General features: G+C 31.3%; 1 protein-coding gene across 2 annotated transcripts in view; it reads left to right on the top strand.

Moving 5' to 3' along the window:
• The window catches only part of pot (zona pellucida domain protein papillote), a 232,659-nt gene that overhangs the window by 173,501 nt on the left and 33,730 nt on the right, over positions 1–25,428 (top strand). For both annotated transcript variants that reach the window (XM_075298581.1, XM_075298582.1), the window contains exon 3: positions 19,312–19,662. In XM_075298581.1, coding sequence (XP_075154696.1) covers positions 19,501–19,662 — 162 coding nt within the window. In that variant the 5' untranslated portion in view covers positions 19,312–19,500. The remainder of the gene's footprint in view (positions 1–19,311; positions 19,663–25,428) is intronic.

Here is a 25,428-nt window from a genome sequence, read left to right on the forward strand (position 1 = left end):
AAAATTTTATTTCTATAGAAAATTTTTTCAAAATGTTATTCCTGTAGAAAATTTTATTTCTATAGAAAATTTTGTCAAAATTTTATTTCCATAGAAAAATTTGTCAAAATTTTATTTCTATAGAAAATTTTGTCAAAATGGTATTTCTATAGAAAATTTTGTCAAAATTGTATATCTATGTTAGGTTAGGTTAGGTTAGGTGGTAGCCCGATGTTTCAGGCTCACTTAGACTATTCAGTCCATTGTGATACCACATTGGTGAACTTCTCTCTTATCACTGAGTGCTGCCCGATTCCATGTTAACCTCAATGACAAGGGACCTCCTTTTTATAGCCGAGTCCGAACGGCGTTCCACATTGCAGTGAAACCACTTAGAGAAGCTTTGAAACCCTCAGAAATGTAACCAGCATTACTGAGGTGGGATAATCCACCGCTGAAAAACTTGTTGGTGTTCGGTCGAAGCAGGAATCGAACCTACGACCTTGTGTATGCAAGGCGGGCATGCTAACCATTGCACTACGGTGGCTCCTTTGTATATCTATAGAAAATTTTGTGAAAATCTTATTTCCATTCAAAATTTTATTTCTATAAAAAATTTTGTCAAAATTTTATTTCTATAAAAAATTTAGTCAAAATTTTATTTCTATAGAAAATTTTTTCAAAATTTTATTCCCGTAGAAAATTGTGTCAAAATTTTATTTCTATAAAAAAATTTTGTCAAAATTTTATTTCCATAGAAAAGTTTAGTAAAAATTTTATTCCTGTAGAAAATTTTGTCAAAATTTTATTTCTATAAAAAATTTTGTCAAAACTTTATTTCTATAGAAAATGTTGTCAAAATTTTATTTCTATAGAAAATTTTGTCAAAATTTTATTTCTATACAAAATTTTGTCAAAATCTTATTTCTGTACAAAATTTTGTCAAAATCTTATTTCTATACAAAATTTTAATTATATCAAAATTTTATTTTTATATATTTTTTTAAAAATTTTATTCCCATAAAAATTTTATTATTATGCAAATTTTTTTTCAAAATTTTATTATTATGCAAAAATTTTTCAAAATGTTATTATTATGAATTTTTTTTTTCAAAATGTTATTATTATGCAAAATTTTATTTCTATAGAAAATTTTGAAAAAAATTTTATTTCCATAGAAAAATTTAGTCAGAATTTTATTCCTGTAGAAAATATATCAAAATTTTATTTTTATAGATTTTTTTAAAAATTTTATTCCCATAGAAAATTCTATTATTATTCAAAATTTTTTCAAAATTTTATTATTATGCAAAATTTTTTCAAAATGTTATTATTATGAAAAAATTTTTCAAAATATTATTATTATGCAAATTTTTTGCAAAATTTTATTTCTATAAAAATTTTTGTCAACATTTTATTTCTATAGAAAATGCTGTCAAAATTTTATTTCTGTAGAAAATTTTTTTAAAATCTTATTTTGTCAAAATCTTATTTCTATAGAAAATTTTGTCAAAATTGTATTTCTATAGAAAATTTTGTCAAAATTTTATTTCTATAGAAAATTTTGTCAAAATTTTATTTCTGTAGACAATTTTGTCAAAATTTTATTTTGATAGATTTTTTTCAAAATTTTATTCCCATTGAAAATTTTATTATTATGCAAATTTTTTTCAAAATTAGTTAAAAATAGTAGTCCGTTGTAATTTATATATTGAATAAAAAAAAAATATTATTATGCAAAATTTTTTCAAAATTTTATTTTTATAGAAAATGTTTTCAAAATTTTATTTCTATAAAAAATTTTCTTAAAAATTGATTTCTACAGAAATTGTTTTCAAAATTTTATAGAAAATTTTCTCAAAATTAGAGTTAAAAAAAAATTATGATTTGATTTTTTTCTCGAACTTTTATTCCTAGAGAAAATTTTATCAAAATTTTATTCTAGAGAAAAAAACAAAATTTTTGCGACAAATCTGTCCCATGTTTTCCGTCCAAAAATTATATTTTGCCCTTGAAACATGTTTGAGGTGATCATATTATTTAACGAAATTCGTCTCGGAGTAAACTACGACCTCGGTAGAATTCACCATCCATCGATAAACATTGGTTCTTGACAGAGCTTCATCGCTAAAAATTGAATCAAGCTCATCGATGCACAAATATTGGGTTAATCCACGTCGAAAGTTGTAAGAGTTCGGCGAGATGAATCTGAAGTTTCTTTAAGCAATGAAATTAACGTATGCCAATACGTCCTTTTTAGTCAATACTGGAAACATAAAAAAATTATTAAAGTGAAGGAAACTTTTTCATATTGGAGAAATTTTTAATAAAACACAATAATTGTCACGACCTCAAATAGAGTTCAATTGCCTTTAGTGCGCTGGAGGGTTCACTTTTAGTGTTACAGTTTTCCCTAAAGAATGATATTAAATTGGAGTTTTGCTAAAATAAATCAGAATCAATAAAAATCAACAGTATAAATTATATGTGTTTGGCATATTTTTTTTAACTTTAAAGAGGAAATGATGCCAAGTATCAATTTAAAATTTTGTTTTCTTGAAATATTAATATTTTTCTAGTGTGGGCTTAGTACCCAGGACCTCCCTTGCTACGCCAATGCTCGTAAAACAATTTCAATATCATTCTGAATCTCATCAAAAATAAATTTATTTCTGAATGCAAACAATAACATGAACTCTCACTGGAATAAATTTGTAAGCTATCCGACTAGCGGATTAGAAATGAACCTGAAGTTGGTTACAATACGTGGAGGTTTGGACTTTTTTATTTCAGACAAATTGGTTAAAAGCTGCGGGATGTTAATTGTTCAAGAAAACAAATCGGGGTATTGATATTAGAGGTGTGCACGTGACACGAAATTGTTGTGACTCACGAAAATTTTCGTGATTCATACGTGAGTCGTGAGTTAACAAACCAAAATGTTGTGCGTGAGCGTGAGTCGCGAAAATAATATCTTCGTGAGTGTGCGTGAGTAACGAATTACACTCACGAAAATATTCCTGCTCGCCAACATAAAACGCTTAAGAGTTAAATTCATTTACAATTTTAGTGACACCTGAGATTTTAAAAATGTTCATGTTTTCAGAAACTTCGGTAAGGTAAATTAATCATAAAATTATTCGTGAGTCACGGTATTTTTCGTGAGTCACGACGTTTTCGTGCGGGAGTGTGCGTGAGTACAAATTTTCTTTTCGTGAGTGTGCGTGAGTCCTACCAAAAAATATAGTGCATGAGTGTGCGTGAGTATGATTTTTCAGTCGTGAGTGTGCGTGAGTAAACTATTACTCACATGCACACCTCTAATTGGTATGTGTTAAATTTCAGTACAATAGCTTCATTCATTCATTTCAGTACAATAGCTTCATTCATTAGGCTGTAGAGTGATGGCAACATACAAGGAGCCAGAGAAACAGACGACCATCGTAAGATCGTCACAATCCTCACAATCACTCCCAGTTTTTGACAAAACAAAGTAAAGATATTTATTAAATATTATCTAAAATCAAACGGTTTTAAACTCAATTTCAATTTCCAATAAACACGAACTCAATCTATTCATATTATCACGTACTAGATAAACAACATTCTATGATTCCCGTTGTGAAATGTTAATAAATCTGAAAGTTTTGTCGACAAATGGCATTCTTGGTGGAGCTTTTACTTTCCCCCTTGACCAATTGAAGAAAAACAAGTAACCAGAATTACTGGTCACATTAGAAAAAAGATTCATCAATGAAAGTGTGTCTGTCTTTCGAGAAGAGTTGTGAAGAGATGTAGCAGACAACAGCAACAGAAGAACCAAAGCTGGAATCAGCAACAAAAACTAAATTATGTCAATTTAATTGAAGAACAGAAAAAGAAACTAAGAACCACCACCAAGCAACCTCTTCATCTAACTACTGGCTACTATAGAAGTTTTTTTTTCACTTCTCTTTGCCAAAGCCAAGCAAGCGAAAAGTAGAGACATCCATGAAATGGCACAATCTTAGTGGCATTTTTTTCGTCAGATCTTGATGGAAATAATTATTTGGATTTTTGCGGCGGCATTAGAGTAACTATCCCCAATCCATGTCCCTCTCATCACATTGACAACTTTGCAGTTTTCTCCCATCTACACTATGGATGGGGACACAACACAAATCATCATCAATTTCCATCAAATGTTGGTTCTTAACACTTGAATGAGTTTTTAAACACTCAACGACGATGGTTCCGCTTCACAGATTCTATCTGTATTGGGGGCCCATTGCAAATAGACTTCATTGACGTTTGTCCCCGAAGTTGACCATTTGGTCATTTGGCTTTGCGGCCTGCCTGTCCATCTGTTCTGGCTTATTGGCCTATCGATGGCTTAGAATATGTGTTAGCTTGAGGGCACGACTTGTGGGGGCAAAGAGATTTGGGAGCTAGTTTGTTATTTGGAAAATAAAAGCGAATTGTTCTAGTTTTATCTTTAATGTTGTTGTATTATTGTGGTGTTGTTTCTGCTGTTGTTGTTGTTGTTTATGTGCAAAACTTAATCTAATGAAATTGTAACGTTGTGCTGCCATTGTGGCCAAGTTGCTTGAGGAACGGAAACCCATTCTATCTGCTATGTCATCACATTGCGACATAAACATTTGCCGGCAGGTTATACCATAGGTACTAGATTTTTTAAAAGAATCAGTCTGAATCTTAACAATTGAAAGATTGCAAAAAATCCCATGATAACTCTAGCTCGTATACACGTAAAAAATTAATTTCTCTTCTGGGAAACGAACTTTTAGAACAAATGTCATTTGTTGTTTCTTCAGACCCGGCACTTATTATTGTGTTTTGTTTTTTATTTTAAATTTAAATAAAGAAACTGATGTTGAAACAAAGATGAAAAAGAATTTTATTCTCTTTTATAAAAATAATTTCCAAAGTCCGATTTCTGAAGGAATTATGCGACAATTCTCAAATTTCGTTCTATGATGAACCCATTTTAAATTCATTGGAGACTATGGCTGGGACGCATATTTGTAATATTTTCAGATAATGAAACATATTTTTGGAAGTTGTTTTTTTAATAATATACTACAGATTAGCTGAGATGTAATGCAACAACGGTAATTTTGTTTTTCGATACCCTCCACCATAGTATTATAACACATTGAAAAGGAAGAACTTACCGACAATGGACTTTGATAGTATGACCTAAAACGAAAATAATAAAATTTTTAAAGATATTGATTCAATATTGACTTTGTAGAAAATTTAATCAAAATTTTATTTCTACAGAAAATTTTCTCAAATAATTTATTTCTATACAAAATTTTCTCAAAATTTAATTTCCGGAGAAAAATGTATGAGCACATTTCATCCGATCCGATTGATATTGAGTACGTGATGTTAGCATTTGATCTCTAACAGGTTCATACCGGTCATAATTATATATACCCCCATATAAACACATCCCCGGATTTGACTTTCGCAGTCTTTTGAAGGAACAAATTTGAAATTACCTTCTGGAAATTGGTTCATAAAATTTTTAAAAATTCCTTTTTCCAAACTGATCAAAAATAAAATGGCTTTCAGGTATTTGATCCATATGGACTAGCGTACAATTTAGAAAACAATGTTAAGAAGTTTTAAGTTAAGTTGCCATCGGCAAATGTTACCATAACCCATGTGGATGACAGTCTGTATTATAACTGTCTAAACAATCCATGATGGAAGGTACATAAGATTCGGTCTGGATGAACTTTAGACCGTATATGTTATGCTATTTGAATTTTATTGTTCAGAAGCAAAAATATAAAATTTTAGTATCACTTAAGATTTTTTTCAAATTGGCTATCTTTGCACGAAATATGGCCGATAAAGGCATCACTAGAGTGGCTTCGCTGTATTTTGACATATTCCCGGGAAACGCTGTTTTGAGATGATTGACATCTGGTATTTTTCAATGCTAACCTTACTCTCCAAAATGATACATGCCCAAAAGTCCAACGGATTGAAATCCTGAGAAAGGGATCGAGAAACTTCGTTTCTAGGCCTTGGATGACCTTGATCCCTTGATCGTTTCTAGACCTTGATCCCACGGTCGATTAATGGGAGCCACCGTGGTGCAATGGTTAGCATGCCCGCCTTGCATACACAAGGTCGTGGGTTCGATTCCTGCTACGACCGAACACCAAAAGGTTTTTCAGCGGTGGATTATCCCACCTCAGTAATGCTGGTGACATTTCTGAGGGTTTCAAAGCTTCTCTAAGTGGTTTCACTGGAATGTGGAACGCCGTTCGGACTCGGCTATAAAAAGGAGGTCCCTTGTCATTGAGGTTAACATGGAATCGGGCAGCACTCAGTGATAAGAGAGAAGTTCACCACTGTGGTATCACAATGGACTGAATAGTCTAAGTGAGCCTGATACATCGGGCTGCCAAATAACCTAACCTAACCTAACGGTCGATTAATACGAGCGGAGAGCGATCACCGTCCGGTACGGCGTTACCTCCATTACCATCGGCGGCGCTTGAGTTTTGGTGGTCAATTGAAGGTGTACAATTTCAGCTGGCCTCTTTGTCAAATTGGAAAAACAAACCACAAAAGCGACTTTGCGGTATTTTAGCCCATTCGCGTCGAAACGCCGTTTTGAAATGATCGACACTCTGGTATTTTTTAATACCAACCTTACTCTCCAAAATTACCCAGGCGTAAAAGTCCAACGGATAGGAAATAGGAGATTTTGCAGTCATGTGGGTTAACGCATTGTGAGTGCGATAGTGTTGATTTCTGGTGGAATGTCCATGGCCTGCGGTCGATAACAGGTTGGCTGAGTTGTTATTGATGTAGGTCGGATGGTATTGCAAATGGGCCATATCGGTCCACTTTTACGTATAGCCCCCATATAAACGGACCCCCAAATTTGGCTTGCGATGCCTCTAGAGAAGCAAATTTCATCCGATCCGGCTGAAATTTGGTACATGGTGTCAGTATACGGTCTCTAACAACCATGCAAAAATTGGTCCACATCGGTTCATAATTATATATAGCCCCCATATAAACCGATCCCCCGATTTGGCTTGCAAGGCCTCTAAGAGAAGCAAATTTCATACGATCCGGCTGAAATTTGGTACATAGTGTTAGTATATGGTCTCTAACAACCATGCAAAAATTGGTTGACATCGGTACATAATTATATATAGCCCCCATATAAACCGATCCCCCGATTTGGCTTGCAAGGCCTCTAAGAGAAGCAAATTTCATACGATCCGGCTGAAATTTGGTACATAGTGTCTCGAACAACCACGCAAAAATTGGTCCACATCGATCCATAATTATATATAGCCCCCATATAAACCGATCCCCAGATTTGACCTCCAGAGCCCCTTGGAAGAGCAAAATTCTTCCTATTCGGTTGAAATTTGGTACGTGATGTTAGTATATGGTATCCAACAACCATGCAGGAATTGGTTCCTATCAGCCCATAATTATATATAGCTCCCATATAAACCGATCCCCAGATTTGACCTCCGGTGCCGTTAGGAGAAGCAAAATTCATCCGATCTGCTTGAAATTTGGTACGTAGTGATCGTATATGATATTTAACAACCATGCCAAAAGTTGTCCATATCAGTCCATAATCATATATTGCCCCATATAAACCGATCCCGAGATTTGGTTTTGGAGCCTCTTGGAGGAGCAAATTTCATCCGAGTCAGTTGAAATTTGGTACATTGTGCTAGTATATGGTCGTTAACAACCATGCCTATCGGTCTATAGTTATATATATCCCTCAGCTAAAGCGATTTCCAATCACACAAAAATTGATCCATATCAAGTTCATAATTGTATATAGCCCCCATATAAGCGACCCCCATATTTCAATTCTGGCTCTCTACGTACCGTGCAAAAAGTCCATATCGATTCGTAATTATTTGTAAACTTAGCTATACATAACTTTTTTGTCTAATATATACCACGTATGGACTAACTCACAATTTAGAAAACGATGTTAAGAAGTTTTAAGATACCACAACCCAAGTATTTCAATTGTGGATGACAGTCTTTCGTAGAAGTTTCTACGCAATCCATGGTGGAGGGTACATAAGATTCGGCCTGGCCGAACTTACGGCCGTATACACTTGTTTTTTTTTTTCAAAATTCGTTTTTATTATTCAACATAGTTCCCTTCAAGAGCGATACAACGATTATAACGACCTTCCAATTTTTTGATACCATTTTGGTAGTACTCCTTCGGTTTTGCCTCAAAATAGGCCTCAGTTTCGGCGATCACCTCTTCATTGCAGCCAAATTTTTTCCCTGCGAGCATCCTTTTGAGGTCTGAGAACAAGAAAAAGTCGCTGGCGGCCAGATCTGGAGAATACGGTGGGTGGGTAAGCAATTCGAAGCCCAATTCATGAATTTTTGCCATCGTCCTCAATGACATGTTGCACGGTGCGTTGTCTTGGTGGAACAACACTTTTTTTCTTCTTCAAATGGGGCCGTTTTGCCGCGATTTCGACCTTCAAACGCTCCAATAACGCCATATAATAGTCACTGTTGATAGTTTTTCCCTTCTCAAGATAATCGATAAAAATTGTTCCATGCGCATCTCAAAAAACAGAGGCCACTTTTGAGTCTTTCCACGCTTCGGAGACGGTTCACCGGTCGCTGTCCACTCAGCCGACTGTCGATTGGACTCAGGAGTGTAGTGATGGAGCCATGTTTCATCCATTGTCACATATCGACGGAAAAACTAGGGTGTATTACGAGTTAACAGCTGCAAACACCGCCCAGAATCATCAACACGTTGTTGTTTTTGGTCAAATGTGAGCTCGCGCGGCACCCATTTTGCACAGAGCTTCCGCATATCCAAATATTGATGAATGATATGACCAACACGTTCCTTTGATATCTGTAAGGCCTCTGCTATCTCGATCAACTTAATTTTACTGTCATTCAAAATCATTTTGTGGATTTTTTTTGATGTTTTCGTCGGTAACCACCTCTTTCGGGCGTCCACTGCGTTCACCGTCCTCCGTGCTCATTGCACCACGCTTGAATTTTGCATACCAATCAATTATTGTTGATTTCCCTGGGGCAGAGTCCGGAAACTCATTATCAAGCCAAGTTTTTGCTTCCGTCGTATTTTTTCCCTTCAGGAAACAGTATTTTATCAAAACACGAAATTCCTTTTTTTCATTTTTTCACAATAACAAAAGTTGCTCATTTCACCACGCTTGAATTTTGCATACCAATCAATTATTGTTGATTTCCCTAGGGCAGAGTCCGGAAACTCATTATCAAGCCAAGTTTTTGCTTCCACCGAATTTTTTCCCTTCAGAAAACAGTATTTTATCAAAACACGAAATTCCTTTTTTTCCATTTTTTCACAATAACAAAAGTTGCTTCACAAAAGACGCTCTATCTCACAAACTAATTGACTAACAGACGTCAAATTTTGACACGAATCATTTGAAAGTTGGTACTATATAAAAATGATATGCATTTAATACTAACGACGCCATCTATGTGTCAGACCGGGGACTTATCAGCCAACCTGTTAAATATGAGCGGGGAGCGACTATCGGCCGTTACCATTAACATCCGCGGCGTTCGAGTTCTGATGGCCAATCGAAGGTACAAATTTTCAGCTGACCTATTTACAAGTAACCTCTATTATTGTATTTCATCACAAACTTCTCAATTTGGAATGGACCAGCGGAGAAAACTCGATTCGTACAAGCGAAGCAACTTCCTTGCTCTTTTTAGAACTTCATCATCGTTTCTCGTGTTTTTATCTTCCACTTTTTGGACGCGGTGCAACAATGCCAGTGGTACAAGAAACAAAATATATATTAATATTTAAATGCTGAAGGGCTCTAACCATAGCCAATTGTGCATTTCCATCCAAATATAAAGCTATTACACTATTATGCTTGAATTTCATCACGAATAACTTTATTTCTGAATGAAATAGATCAAAATGCTTTTCTAAGCTTATGACGCTCTCAGACGAGCGGTTTAGAAATAACAGCAATCTGACATATGGCACAGGAAGTCATACTATATGCGTCCGTTTGGTCCATATTGGCCGTTTAGAAGTGGTAGCAACGTGAAGTTGTTTTGTAATACATACCAACTACATTGTATGTGTTGGGTCATATCATTTAGGACCCTACACTCATAGAAAAATAACGTTCCCAAATCGTGAACGGATGGTAACCAAATGAAACGGAAACATTCACGGAATTTTCATAATTTCGTTCACGGGATTTCACGGTTTCATGAACGGCTTTCGTTTTTCTTTGGTCATGAAAAGTCTTGATATATTCGTTAGACGTACTTAAAGCGACTGTTAACACGTATGCGGAATATTCCTTTTTTCATAAATTCGTAACCATAACGTTTTAAAATCATGAACATGGGTTGTTTTTGTCACAACGTATGGTGTCATTTTATCGTTGTCATATTAGGTTAGGTTAGGTTAGGTGGCAGCCCGATGTATCAAGCTCACTTAGACTATTCAGTCCATTGTGATACCACATTGGTGAACTGAGTGCTGCCCGATTCCATGTTAAGCTCTATGACAAGGGACCTCCTTTTTATAGCCGAGTCCGAACGGCGTTCCACATTGCAGTGAAACCACTTAGAGAAGCTTTGAAACCCTCAGAAATGTCACAGTACTACTGAGGTGGGATAATCCACCGCTGAAAAACTTTTTGGTGTTCGGTCGAAGCAGGAATGGAAACCACGACCTTGTGTATGCAAGGCGGGCATGCTAAACATCGTTGTCATATTGACACCGTATGTTCTTCGTTTGACACCATGTGTGTGTATTGATTCACCTTCATGAACGGAACGGTTTGAAACATGCCCGCCGTTCATGATTTTTTCTATGGGTGTAGAGGCCTCCAATGGACTTTTCTACATGCAGAGAAGGAGTATGATCACCTCAAGCTGTTGGTGATCATACTCATGTTGACACCTTGATCACATATAAAGAGCAAAATATTATGTTTGGATGAGGAACGTGTAACATGTTTGTCGCGACCACATTATTTTCTCCGAAGTTATAGCAACACTTTTGCAACAAACATATTCCATGGTCCCCGTTCATAATAACATTCGGCTCTTGAAACATGCTTGAGGTAATCATATTCCTTCTCTTCACAAATTTGGTTATACTAATGTGGTTCCAATATTCAAATCTGATATTGGCATAAGGCAATGATGTATCGGATCAGTATTTTACCGAAAATCAGTAAAATTTTCTTAGAGTTTTTTGTAATATTTCTTTAATATACAGCTCCTTTGTAATAATCCTATCATACACCGCTCAACAGATATTGTTGGAGGTAATGTCCATTGTTTCTTCTATCTGTCTAATATTGCTAGAAAATTGAGGCAATTTATCTACATAGCTTTGGCGTTTGCTGTTAGCCATAATGTCTATCTCTGTACCAGCAACGGTGAGTTTGTTGGGTCTCCTCGCATGCTGACTGACTTTAAGCCAATCCCCAATCTCCAACCTTGTTGAAAATAAAACATGTCACGTAGCAGCAGAAAAAAAGAAAGACTGGAGGAAAAAATCTTATGGACCGTCCACATGGAAGGAGCAAAAATTGTGCAGCTGTTTCTGTTAAGGTAACTGTAGCTTTGGAAATGCCGAAAAAATGCAGCTGTGTATTTTTAATAAAAACCTCCAAGGAAAAATGACAACTTGAAATTTACAAAAAAAAAAAAAAAATATGATCACAAAAAAAAAAAAACATTTGACTCTATCTATGGTCACTTTTGATTGTGCTCGCACATACTAAAAGTATGATAGTGAATGGACTTGGGTTTACTAAACAAATTTTGTTTTCTCAGGCCTTTAGTAAAGTGGCAAAAAAAATTATTTTGTATAAAATATTGCATGAAATGAATCGATGGGAAATCTTAAATTCCTGTTTTCACTCAAAAAGAGTATGGAATTTTAATTGTCTATTTATTCGTATAGCACTTTGTGCAGCATTTGGTATTATCTCTATATTTGTATACCTTTACTTGGGTTTTGGTAACTCTAACCAATTGTACGATATTTTAAAATTTCTTAACATTCTATTCTATTTTAAATAAAACAAAGAATCGTAAGTTTGGTCGAGCCAAATATTAAGTATCCACCACCATGAATCAATGATAATAGTTTCTATTCAGAACACTTCGTAGTAACGGGAAGCTTGAAAATATACAGAATTTCAAGAAGTATGATGCACGGTTGCCAAAATTGGTAGAAATCTACCAGCAATGGTAGATTTTTTACTGTTTGTAAAATTGGTAGAATTCTTGATGTTTTGGTAGATTTTGCAAATTATTCCTCTCCAATTAAGAGGCACTTAAATTTTCTATAGAAATAAAAATTAAAAAAAAATCTATAGAAATACAATTTTTCTACAGACAAAAAATTAAAATTTTCTATACAAATAAAATTAGAAAAATTTTCTATAAAATAGACAAAATTTTCTATAAAAATAAAATTTTGACAGAATTTTTTATAGAAATAAAATTTTGATAAAATTTTCAATAGAAATAAAATTGTTAAAAAATTTTCTATAGAAATAAAAATTTGGCAAAATTTTCTATAAAAATAAAATGTTTACAACATTTTTTATAGAAATAAAATTTTGACAGAATTTTTTATAGAAATAAAATTTTCCTCTGTTGGTTAAGCTACTCTTGTAGTTTAGTCAATGTATGGTTTTAAGCTGAAATAAAAAACAACAACAATGCTTAAAGAACAAAACCAACAATAACAAAACAAAACAAATGGAAAAAGAAGAGGAGGCACGCTCAAAATAAACCCAGCCATGTGAATTCAAATCGATGATTTGACAGTGGCATAGGAAAAGAGATATGTTTGTTTCGAATTTATTTCGGCATAAGCCGGCTATCAATGTCAAACCTTTTTTCGGAGGATTCAAGTGTGGTTTTTGTTGGGTTTAATAAACTGCCTGAATTTATTCTGATAATTGGTTGATAGTTTTGCTGCAAGTAGAGGATGCTGATGAGGAATGTGGTAATTCCGAAACGTGCGTCCATCCAACCATCTTGCAGTCTATAGGGCTTTGCCCAAATAAATTTGACAAACATTCTTTTCCTCTGTTGGTTAAGCTACTCTTGTAGTTTAGTCAATGTATGGTTTTAAGCTGAAATAAAAAACAACAACAATGCTTAAAGAACAAAACCAACAATAACAAAACAAAACAAATGGAAAAAGAAGAGGAGGCACGCTCAAAATAAACCCAGCCATGTGAATTCAAATCGATGATTTGACAGTGGCATAGGAAAAGAGATATGTTTGTTTCGAATTTATTTCGGCATAAGCCGGCTATCAATGTAAAACCTTGTTTCGGAGGGTTCAAGTGTGGTTTTTGTTGGGTTTAATAAACTGCCTGAATTTATTCTGATAATTGGTTGATAGTTTTGCTGCAAGTAGAGGATGCTGATGAGGAATGTGGTAATTCCGAAACGTGCGTCCATCCAACCATCTTGCAGTCTATAGGGCTTTGCCCAAATAAATTTGACAAACATTCTTTTCCTCTGTTGGTTAAGCTACTCTTGTAGTTTAGTCAATGTATGGTTTTAAGCTGAAATAAAAAACAACAACAATGCTTAAAGAACAAAACCAACAATAACAAAACAAAACAAATGGAAAAAGAAGAGGAGACACGCTCAAAATAAACCCAGCCATGTGAATTCAAATCGATGATTTGACAGTGGCATAGGAAAAGAGATATGTTTGTTTCGAATTTATTTCGGCATAAGCCGGCTATCAATGTAAAACCTTTTTTCGGAGGGTTCAAGTGTGGTTTTTGTTGGGTTTAATAAACTGCCTGAATTTATTCTGATAATTGGTTGATAGTTTTGCTGCAAGTAGAGGATGCTGATGAGGAATGTGGTAATTCCGAAACGTGCGTCCATCCAACCATCTTGCAGTCTATAGGGCTTTGCCCAAATAAATTTGACAAACATTCTTTTCCTCTGTTGGTTAAGCTACTCTTGTAGTTTAGTCAATGTATGGTTTTAAGCTGAAATAAAAAACAACAACAATGCTTAAAGAACAAAACCAACAATAACAAAACAAAACAAATGGAAAAAGAAGAGGAGGCACGCTCAAAATAAACCCAGCCATGTGAATTCAAATCGATGATTTGACAGTGGCATAGGAAAAGAGATATGTTTGTTTCGAATTTATTTCGGCATAAGCCGGCTATCAATGTAAAACCTTTTTTCGGAGGGTTCAAGTGTGGTTTTTGTTGGGTTTAATAAACTGCCTGAATTTATTCTGATAATTGGTTGATAGTTTTGCTGCAAGTAGAGGATGCTGATGAGGAATGTGGTAATTCCGAAACGTGCGTCCATCCAACCATCTTGCAGTCTATAGGGCTTTGCCCAAATAAATTTGACAAACATTCTTTTCCTCTGTTGGTTAAGCTACTCTTGTAGTTTAGTCAATGTATGGTTTTAAGCTGAAATAAAAAACAACAACAAGAAATAAAATTTTGACAGAATTTTTTATAGAAATAAAATTTTGACAACATTTTCTACAGAAATCAAATTTTGACGAAATATTCTATAGAAATACAATTTTTCTATAGAAATAAAATTTTGGCTAAATTATCTATAGAAATAATATTTTTCTGTAGAAAAATTTTAACACATTTTTCTATAGACAAAGCATTGACAAAATGTTCCATAAAAATAAAATTAGACAAAATGTTCTAAAAAAAAATTAAACAAAATTTTCTATAGAAATAAAATTTTTACAAAAAGTTTTTAAAATGATGATAAAATTTTCTATAGAAATAAAAATTTGGCAAAATTTTCTATAGAAAAAAAATTTTAACAAAATTTTCTATAGAAATAAAATTTTGATAAAATTTTCAATAGAAATAAAATTGTTAAAAAATTTTCAATAGAAATAAAAATTTGGCGAAATTTTCTATAAAAATAAAATGTTTACAACATTTTTTATAGAAATAAAATTTTGACAAAATTTTCTACAGAAATCAAATTTTGACGAAATATTCTATAGAAATACAATTTTTCTATAGAAATAAAATTTTGGCTAAATTATCTATAGAAATAATATTTTTCTGTAGAAAATTTTTAACACATTTTTCTATAGAAAAAGCATTGACAAAATGTTCTATAAAAATAAAATTAGACAAAATGTTCTAAAAAAAATTAAACAAAATTTTCTATAGAAATAAAATTTTTACAAAAAGTTTTTATAGAAATAAAATGATGATAACATTTTCTATAGAAAGAAAAATTCGGCAAAATTTTCTATAGAAATAAAATGTTGACAAAATTTTTTATAGAAATAAAATTTTGACAGAATTTTCTATAGAAATAAAATGTTAACAAAATTTTCTACAGAAATCAAATTTTGACGAAATATTCTATAGAAATAAAATTTTTCTATAGAAATAAAATTTTGACTAAATTATCTGTAGAAATAATATTTTTCTGTAGAAAATTTTTAACACATTTTTCTATAGAAAAAGCATTGACAAAATGTTCCTTAAAAATAAAATTAGACAAAATGTTCTAAAAAAAAATTAAACAAAATTTTCTATAGAAATAAAATTTTTACAAAAAGTTTGTAAAATGATGATAAAATTTTCTATAGAAATAAAAATTTGGCAAAATTTTCTATAGAAAAAAAATTTTAACAAAATTTTCTATAGAAATAAAATTTTGATAAAATTTTCAATAGAAATAAAATTGTTAAAAAATTTTCAATAGAAATAAAAATTTGGCAAAATTTTCTATAAAAATAAAATGTTTACAACATTTTTTATAGAAATAAAATTTTGACAAAATTTTCTACAGAAATCAAATTTTGACGAAATATTCTATAGAAATACAATTTTTCTATAGAAATAAAATTTTGGCTAAATTATCTATAGAAATAATATTTTTCTGTAGAAAATTTTTAACACATTTTTCTATAGAAAAAGCATTGACAAAATGTTCTATAAAAATAAAATTAGACAAAATGTTCTAAAAAAAATTAAACAAAATTTTCTATAGAAATAAAATTTTTACAAAAAGTTTTTATAGAAATAAAATGATGATAACATTTTCTATAGATAGAAAAATTCGGCAAAATTTTCTATAGAAATAAAATGTTGACAAAATTTTTTATAGAAATAAAATTTTGACAGAATTTTCTATAGAAATAAAATGTTAACAAAATTTTCTACAGAAATCAAATTTTGACGAAATATTCTATAGAAATAAAATTTTTCTATAGAAATAAAATTTTGACTAAATTATCTGTAGAAATAATATTTTTCTGTAGAAAAATTTTAACACATTTTTCTATAGAAAAAGCATTGACAAAATGTTCTACAAAAATAAAATTAGACAAAATTTTCTAAAAAATAAAATTAAACAAAATTTTCTATAGATATAAAATTTTTACAAAAAGTTTCTATAGAAACACAATTTTGATAAAATTTTCTATAGAAATAAAATTTTGACAAAATTTTCTATAGAAATACAATTTTGACAAAATTTTCTATAGAAATAAAAATTTGATAAAATTTTCAATAGAAATAAAATTTTGATAAAATTTTCTATAGAAATAAAAATTTGGCAAAATTTTCTATAGAAATAAAATGTTGACAAAATTTTTTAATGAAATAAAATTTTGACAGACTCTTCTATAGAAATAAAAATTTGACAAAATTTTCTACACAAATAAAATGTTGACGATATATTCTATAGAAATAAAATTTTGCTATAGATATAAAATTTTGACAAAATTTTCTGCAGAAATAAAATGTTGACAAAATCTTCTACAGAAATAAAATTTTAACAAAATTTTCTATAGAAATAAAATTTTTACAAAAATTTGCTATAGAAATAAAATTTTGACAAAATTTTCTATAGAAATACAATTTTGACAAAATTTTCTATAGAAATAAAATTTTGATAAAATTTTCAATAGAAATAAAATGTTGATAAAATTTTCTATAGAAATAAAATTTTGACAAACAGTTTATATAGAAATAAAATTTTAACAATATTTTCTATAGAAATAAATTTTCAATAAAATAAAATTTTGATAAAATTTTTTATAGAAATAAATTTTCAATAAAATAAAATTTTGATAAAATTTTCTATAGAAATAAAAGTTTGGCAAAATTTTCTATAGAAATAAAATGTTGACAAATTTTTTTATAGAAATAAAATTTTGACAGAATTTTCTATAGAAATAAAATTTTGACAAAATTTTCTACAGAAATAAAATTTTTACGAAATATTCTATAGAAATAAAATTTTTCTATAGGAATAAAATTTTGACAAAATTTTCTATAGAAATAAAATTTTGATAAAATTTTCCATAGAAATAAAATTTTGATAAATTTTTCTATAGAAATAAAATTTTGACAAAATTTTCTACAGAAATAAAATGTTGACAAAATTTTCTACAGAAATAAAATTTTGACAAAATTTTCTATAGAAAAAAAAATTAACAAATTTTTTTATAGAAATAAAATTTTTAAAAAATTGTTTCGAGAGAAATAAAATTTTGACAAAATTTTCTATAGAAATAAAATTTTGACAAAATTTTCTGTAGAAATAAAATTTTGACAAAATTTTCCATGGAAATAAAATTTTGACAAAATTTTCCATAGAAATAAAATTTTGACAAAATTTTCTATAGAAATAAAATTTCTATAGAAAAATTTTCAGGGGATACCCAAAAAATTGTCGCTTATAGGAGAGATCATTATATATAATATTGCAAGTACTGAAAAATACTTGCAATATTATTAAATAAATAAAGCATTTCTTTCGAAGAAAAAAAAAGCATTGTTTTCATCTAACCACAAAAATTTGATGGCACCTGTTTGTGGTGCTGAAATATCTCTGGCGTTTAAATTTGAAGCAATTTAGTTAAAAATTGCGATTTCGAGAAGACAAAGACGTCAACTCGGGATATCGGTCTATGTTGATGATTTTGTAAAACTGAACCGATACACACCATATGTTATTCCGCACGGTGGACTTTGAATACCTATAGATTTAGAATTTTACATCAAAGGATAAAAATTGCGATTTCTAGAAGTCGAATCGAAAGATCGATCTCTATAGGGGATATACCAAAACATGGACCGATTATGATGTATAATCGCAGTAACTAATTATGTATTGAAAGTACCTCTGCATTTTCAATTTCAGCTAAATAGGATCGGTGTCTGGAATGTCAACAAGCCAAATGTGGGCTCTACCAAAATATGGACCGATACAAACCATATTCGGCGCACCTATTTATGGACAGATAGTACCTCTCGGTTTATATGGGGCCTATATTAAAACCGATATAGCCCATTTGATATGTCTGCAGATAGAGGACGTGTCTGTGCCAAATTGCAACGATAGGATCATATTGAAGACAGTAGCTTGACAGACAGACGGACATCCCCATCATCATTCTAGAGAGCGGGTATCGATTAATACATAGGAGTCTATACACTGAAAAAACAGTGAACCCTCCATGCAGAAAACTTTTGGTTGATTTTAGAAATTTTTGAATATTTTTAGAAAATTTTAACTAAACAGTATTACAAACGTTGGCGTGATGCCCATATCACAAAAATAAGTAAATATTTTTCGACAAATTCAAGAAACCTTTTTAGATATAAATAATTTTTTTCACTTGTTAAAGAAAATTTTGTAGTTTGATGGAAAGAATTGAAGTACAAAATTGCAAGAATACCTTTAGTGATATAGGAAGATCATGATGGACGCATTTGTAGTAAAATTAAGAAATTTAAAGAAATAATGAACTATTTTGTGGGATATATATTTATGCTTAATTTGTGTATAATTTTTTCTCGTCTTTTAATTTATTTAACTAAAGTACAAAAAAAAATTATTAGAGTTAAGCTAAATTTCTCCAAACATAATAATTCCATGAACTAAAATAAAGTTAAATTGGCTTTAGTGAAATAGAGAGTTCATTTTTTTAGTGTATATAATTATGGGCTGATAGTATATTATGTGCGAAAGTTAGAGTCTAAAGTTTCAACAGACAGACGGACGAACATCGACTCTGACTTTCACTCCGACCAATAATATATATAATTTATGGGGTCAGGGACCAACATTTCGATGCATTGCATACGGAATACCAAACCTGGGGTATAACCCAGCGATTTCTTTATTTTCATAACTTTAAATATATAGTGCCTCATAAAATCAATACCTGTAATAATTATTATAAAACAATTTTTTTAATAATTATATAAATTAATATATTTTTTTTTGTTCATTCTCTTTCAGATGTCTAAGCAACCCAAAATCCTGCCCTAAATTTCCATTTATATCAAGAATTCCCGAATTATATCAACGACCCAGTAATACCTACATAGAAACAATATCGAAATATTCACTTTTTTGTTATAAGTGATACCCGCCGACCCAATAGTATATACAATAGAATAATAGAAACGAGCAGCAACGACAATAACCATGAAGGAATTCTCGATAAAAATGAAGGCCATAATGGCCCTCCTAGTCATAAGTTCTGTGCAAGTTGTTTATGTAACAGCACAATCGAATTATGTCCAGCATGGAGATAGTGGAAATTATACAACCAATGGTTTACCCGAAGAAGCTACTCTCGATGGAAAGGTAAGTTATAGTACATACATTTGATTTGATGGAATTGTATTCGTAAACTTTGCCAATCCTTTTGATGTGACATGAACTACAGAATTGGAATACAAAATGTTGTCGTTATAGAGACAATTCTAGATTTTTCATATGCAAACATGTTGACATGTTCCCATCCAATTTTATGGAAATATGTATACAATAGAGCAAAATATACCGGTACTGGCCATGACTATGGCAAATTTTCATTCATCCACTGTTCGTCAAAGGCTAACCCAACCCTAAAATAACTTGTGTTGCAACTAGAAAATCACTGTAGTTGCATAACTGTCCTCATATAAACTCTAAGAGACAATTTTCAGAGTTTTCCAGAAGTTGGTGTAACGTTTTTTAAAACTTTACGATACTATGATTTTGTTGACGATGGAATGATGATTAATGAATATATGATATATACAAAATACAGTTTCAGAGACTCGGGATTATGTTGACAGAGAAAATATAACCAAAATATTTCTAATTAAAAATTTGGTTGAAATTGAAGAAAAACATATTACTGTAGTCGAAGAACGAATAAAAAAGTTCTAATTCGAATGTACTTGTTAACTGAATCAATTAGTTGGTTTTTTTTTTTTTGAGAAGAGTGGTGAAGGTGAACTAAACAACGTATACATTTATCATAGTGATGCTCATTCGAGACAGTTTGTACGAAGTACACATAGCGTACTCTAGTACATGGAATGACATCATGGGTTATTTATTAGCCTATCATTGCCAGTTTTTTATGGTGTTTGGAAAGTTAAAAATGTTGTCCAAAAATCAACAAAAAATTGATTTTATTTTCCGATCAGATTGTTTGTTGATTGAAAATTAATAAAAATTAAATTCTATTATTGATACTATCATTTTCGTAATTTAAGAAATTTCAATTACAAAATTAATTTGATCACTTAACTTTTTGATTGAATCAGAAAATTGTATCTGTATTAATTGTTCTCAAGTGGAATGAAGTAAAGGGAAATAAATTGAGATACGTCAATTTACCGTAAGTGGTTTGACAAGTTCAATATTTGTCCGAAAAGTATGTCTTTCCCAAGTATTGTCGACAACATTTTTTATAGCCACCAACCTAGCATGGTTTGTAACACATGGAAATGTCGATTTTCGTCTGTGTAAAGTGTATAAGTTTATGATCAGGTAAAAATTCTAAGACGGTGTAACGATGTCCGTATATCTGTTTGTTGTAATCACACTGCAAGTTTCAACCATGGATCTCCCACTCGGCCACACAAAAATACCTTTTTTTGTGGGTGAGTTGCTCATATTTGTATGATTTGACATCGGATTTGTTCACTCAATTGCTTATAACTTTGTCATTTTTCGGTCGTTTTTCTTCTAGTTGGTCTTATTACTTACGTTAGAGTATCATCTATATGAAAAAAATGTTTTTTTTTTTTAACGGTTTGTATTTTTCCGGCGTAAAAGTGTCAATGTTAAACATGTTTTTTTTTGAAAATTTGCTCTTTATGCATCGATATTTTTGAACCACTTAACTTATCACAGATTAAATTATACACGATTGTTCGTCAACAAAGATATATAGTCGGACATTTCTAATTCGTGATATAATTTTTTTAGTGACAAAATAGCGAAAAACTAAAAATAACGGGATATCTCAAAAACTGTTCCATAAAAGATTTTTTAAACATTTTTTTCGAATTCAGCGGATCAAAATACATAAGAACAAGTATATACGGCCGTAAGTTCGGCCAGGCCGAATCTTCTGTACCCTCCACCATGGATTGCGTAGAAACTTCTACTAAAGTCTGTCATCCACAATCGAATTACTTGGGTTGTGGTAACACTTGCCGATGGCAAGGTATCTTAAAACTTCTTAACACCGTTTTCTAAATTGTAAGTAAGTCCATACGGGGTATATATTAAACAAAATTTTGACAAAATTTTCTATAGAAATAAAATTTTGACAAAATTTCCATAGAAATAAAATTTTGACAAAATTTTCTATAGAAATAAAATTTTGACAAGATTTTCTATAGAATAAAATTTTGACAAAATTTTCTATAGAATAAAATTTTGACAAAATTTCCTATAGAAATAAAATTTTGACAACATTTTCTATAGAATAAAATTTTGACGAAATTTCCTACAGAAATAAAATTTTGACAATATTTTCTATGAAAATAAAATTTTGACAAAATTTTCTATGAAAATAAAATTTTGACAAACATTTACTACAGAAATAAAATTTTGACAAAATTTCCTATAGAAATAAAATTTTTTATAGAAATAAAATTTTGACAACATTTTCTATAGAAATAAAATTTTGACAAAATTTTCTATAGAAATAAAATTTTGACAAAGTTTTCTATAGAAATAAAATTTTGACAAAATTTTCTATATAAATAAAATTTTGACAAAATTCTCCATAGAAATTAAATTTTGACAACATTTTCTATAGAAATAAAATTTTGAGAAAATTTTCTATAGTAATAAAAGTTTGACAAAAATTTCTATAGATATAACATTTTGGTAGATTATTTTTGGCTCGAGTGGCTACCATGAATATGAACCGATATGGACCAATTTTTGTGTGATTGCGGATCGGCTATATATAACTAGAGCCAATTTTGGCATGGTTGTTAGCGACCATATACTAGCGTAATGTACCAAATTTCAACCGAATCGGATGAATTTTGCTCCTCAAAGAGGTTGTGGAGGTCAAATTTGGGGATCGGTTTGAATGGGGACTATATATAATTATGGACCGATATGGACCAATTTCTGCATGGTTGTTAGAGACATTATACTAACACCACGTACCAAATTTCAACCGGATCGGATAAATTTTGCTCCTCCAAGGGGCTCCAGGGGTCAAACCTGGGGATAGGTTTGTATGGGGGCCATATATAATTATGGACCGATATTGACCAAATTTTGCTTGGTTGTTAGATACATTATACTAACACCACTTACCAAATTTCAACCGGATCGGATGAATTTTGCTCCTCCAAGGGGTTCCAGGGGTCAAATATGGGGATCGGTTTATATGGGGGCTATATATAATTATGGACCGATATGGACCTATGGTTGTTACGGACCCTAACTTACACGACTTACGAAATTTAAACCGGATCGGATGAATTTTGCTCCACTAAGAGCCTCCGGAGTTCAAATCTGGGGATCGGTTTATATGGGGGCTATATATAATTATGGACCGATAAGGACATATTTTTGCATGGTTGTTAGAGACCATATACTAACACCACGTACAAAATTTCAGGCGGATCGGATAAATTTTGCTTCTCCAAGAGGCTCCAGAGGTCAAATCTGGGGATTGGTTTATATGGGGGCTATATATAATTATGGACCGATATGGACATATTTTTGCATGGTTATTACAGACCATATACTTGGTGCGTGCCAAGTTTCAACCGGATCGGATGAAATTTGCTTCTCTAAGAAGCTCCGCAAGCCAAATTTGGGGATCGGTTTATATGGGGTCTATACGTAAAAGTGGTCCGATATGGCCCATTTGCAATACCATCCGACCTACATCAATAACAACTACTTATGCCAAGTTTCATGTCGATAGCTTGTTTCGTTCGGCAGTTAGCGTGGTTTCAACTGACGGACGGACGGACATGCTTAGATCGACTCAGAATTTCACCACGACTCAGAATATATATACTTAATGGGGTCTTAGAGCAATATTTCGATGTGTTACAAATGGAATGACAAAGTTAATATACCCCTTATCCTAGGGTGGAGGGTATAAAAATCAACTCTCATCAAATTTTCATTTTCAGTGTAAACTAGTGTTATTGATGAGTGCTGCCCGAATCTATGTTTAGCTCATCGACAAGGCTCCTCCCTTTGTAACAGAGTCCAAACGGCGTTTCTCATTACAGTGAAATCACTTAGAGAAGCTTTGAAACATTCAGAAATGTCACTACCATTGCTGGGAGAGGATACTCCACCATCGAAGATGGGATTGAACCCATGATCCTTTGCATGCAAGACGTACATGTTGACCACTGCACCACGGTGGCTTAAACACTCTGCACCTTCTGACTGAACTTAGGGCGTAATATCCCTATTATCCTTCAATCATAAATTTTTATGCTAAATCTTTTGTGTATGATATAAAAGACGGAAACACTAAAAAAGCAAAAAATTTTTTATTTCTGGTTTTAATATAATGTATTTTTTACGAAAACTATTCAATCTTCAATACAAAAGTTATTCGTATTTTATTATAGTGATTTACATAAAACATTTTTATTCTCATAACTTGTTTTATTTCCTTTGTGTATTTTAATAGTCGTACACTTTAAATGTACGTGACGGAAATTTAATTTCCTATTTTGTCAGTGATCTGCTACCAACTTTTCAATTCAAATCACTTTGATGATTCATAGAAAATATATGTTTGATGAATAATCTCAATTGAGTAATGTTGAAATGCATTTCGCATGAAATGTTAATACAATATGTCTTGGAATCGATATTTTGTTATTAGGATTTTGCGGTTTTTTTTAAATTTGATATTGTTGAACATTAAAATTATTTATAGAAATTTTCAATGCTCACTTAACAGAGTAAAGAATTTTTGAAAATTAATAACGTGTATGGTAAATCCGCCCGAGTTTTGACAAACGAAATTTATCACAATGTGATACAATAGAGTTCCTAATTGATGGGTGCATTACATTTTAATACACGCAAAAAAATAATTCTTTCCTCCCAAACGAAATTTTAGACAAACAAAGTTCGTTTCTCATTTGCTTTTCTTTGAAAGGAAGTGTATTTGGAAGAAAAGTATATAGTTTTTGTGATAAACGTTTATTCTTTTCCAGGATGTGAAAGCAATTTCATAAAGACTAACTCAAAAAATTTTTTTTCTGGCTAATTGCATTTTCCCTCACATCTTTCTCACTTCCACGAAGTTTTTTAGTTCTTAGCACATTTTTCTGTAATACAAACAATGTAGAAGAAATTATACAATTTTATAAATTTTTAAAATTTTTTTTACCTTTCGCCTGGACTGAGAATCGAACCGCGGACCATGCAATTTGTAAGGCAGCACACTATCCACTGAGCTACGTAGCTGTTATTGTCATCAATAGCTAATTATCCATATAAGTTATATTAATATAGCATAGCTTGCGGCGCCCACGAGCCAATTAAACAAAGTTTATTTAACAGAAAAATACATTTAGTTTGGCACCGTGGAGCAGTGGTTGCTACGTCGGACTTGCATGTCAAGGGTCGTGGGTTCAATCCCTGCTTCGACCAAAGTTTTTTTTTATATATATATATTCCAGATATGGTCGGAAGATTCCGAAAAAATGTTCAACATTACATTCTACTATATTAAATTTTTACTATGAACTGTAAAATGTGTCTTATTAAAGACCTAAAGTCAGAAAAGAACAGTGTTTGATATAAACGAAATGGGCTGTGTTGTTGTTTCAAAAATAACTTTTTTTATTGAAAAAATAAAAATTTTGTAACAAACGATTTTTTTTGGTGATAAAAGTATATACTTTTCGAAGCAATTCAAAAAACTCTAACAAAAGAAAAACGTTTTCGGTACACGTTTTCCAAACGTTTTTTTTCTTTGCGTGTACGAAAAGATGGTAATATATATTGCAATTGGTTCTAAATAATGATTATTGCTAGTCTGCCTTCGCAGCCCTTTAAAGACGAGGCATTTGAAATCATTACTTATAAAAAATATACATAAAAATTTACAACCATATT

Source organism: Haematobia irritans, chromosome 3, assembly GCF_050003625.1.
Source record: "Haematobia irritans isolate KBUSLIRL chromosome 3, ASM5000362v1, whole genome shotgun sequence".
NCBI lineage: Eukaryota > Metazoa > Arthropoda > Insecta > Diptera > Muscidae > Haematobia > Haematobia irritans.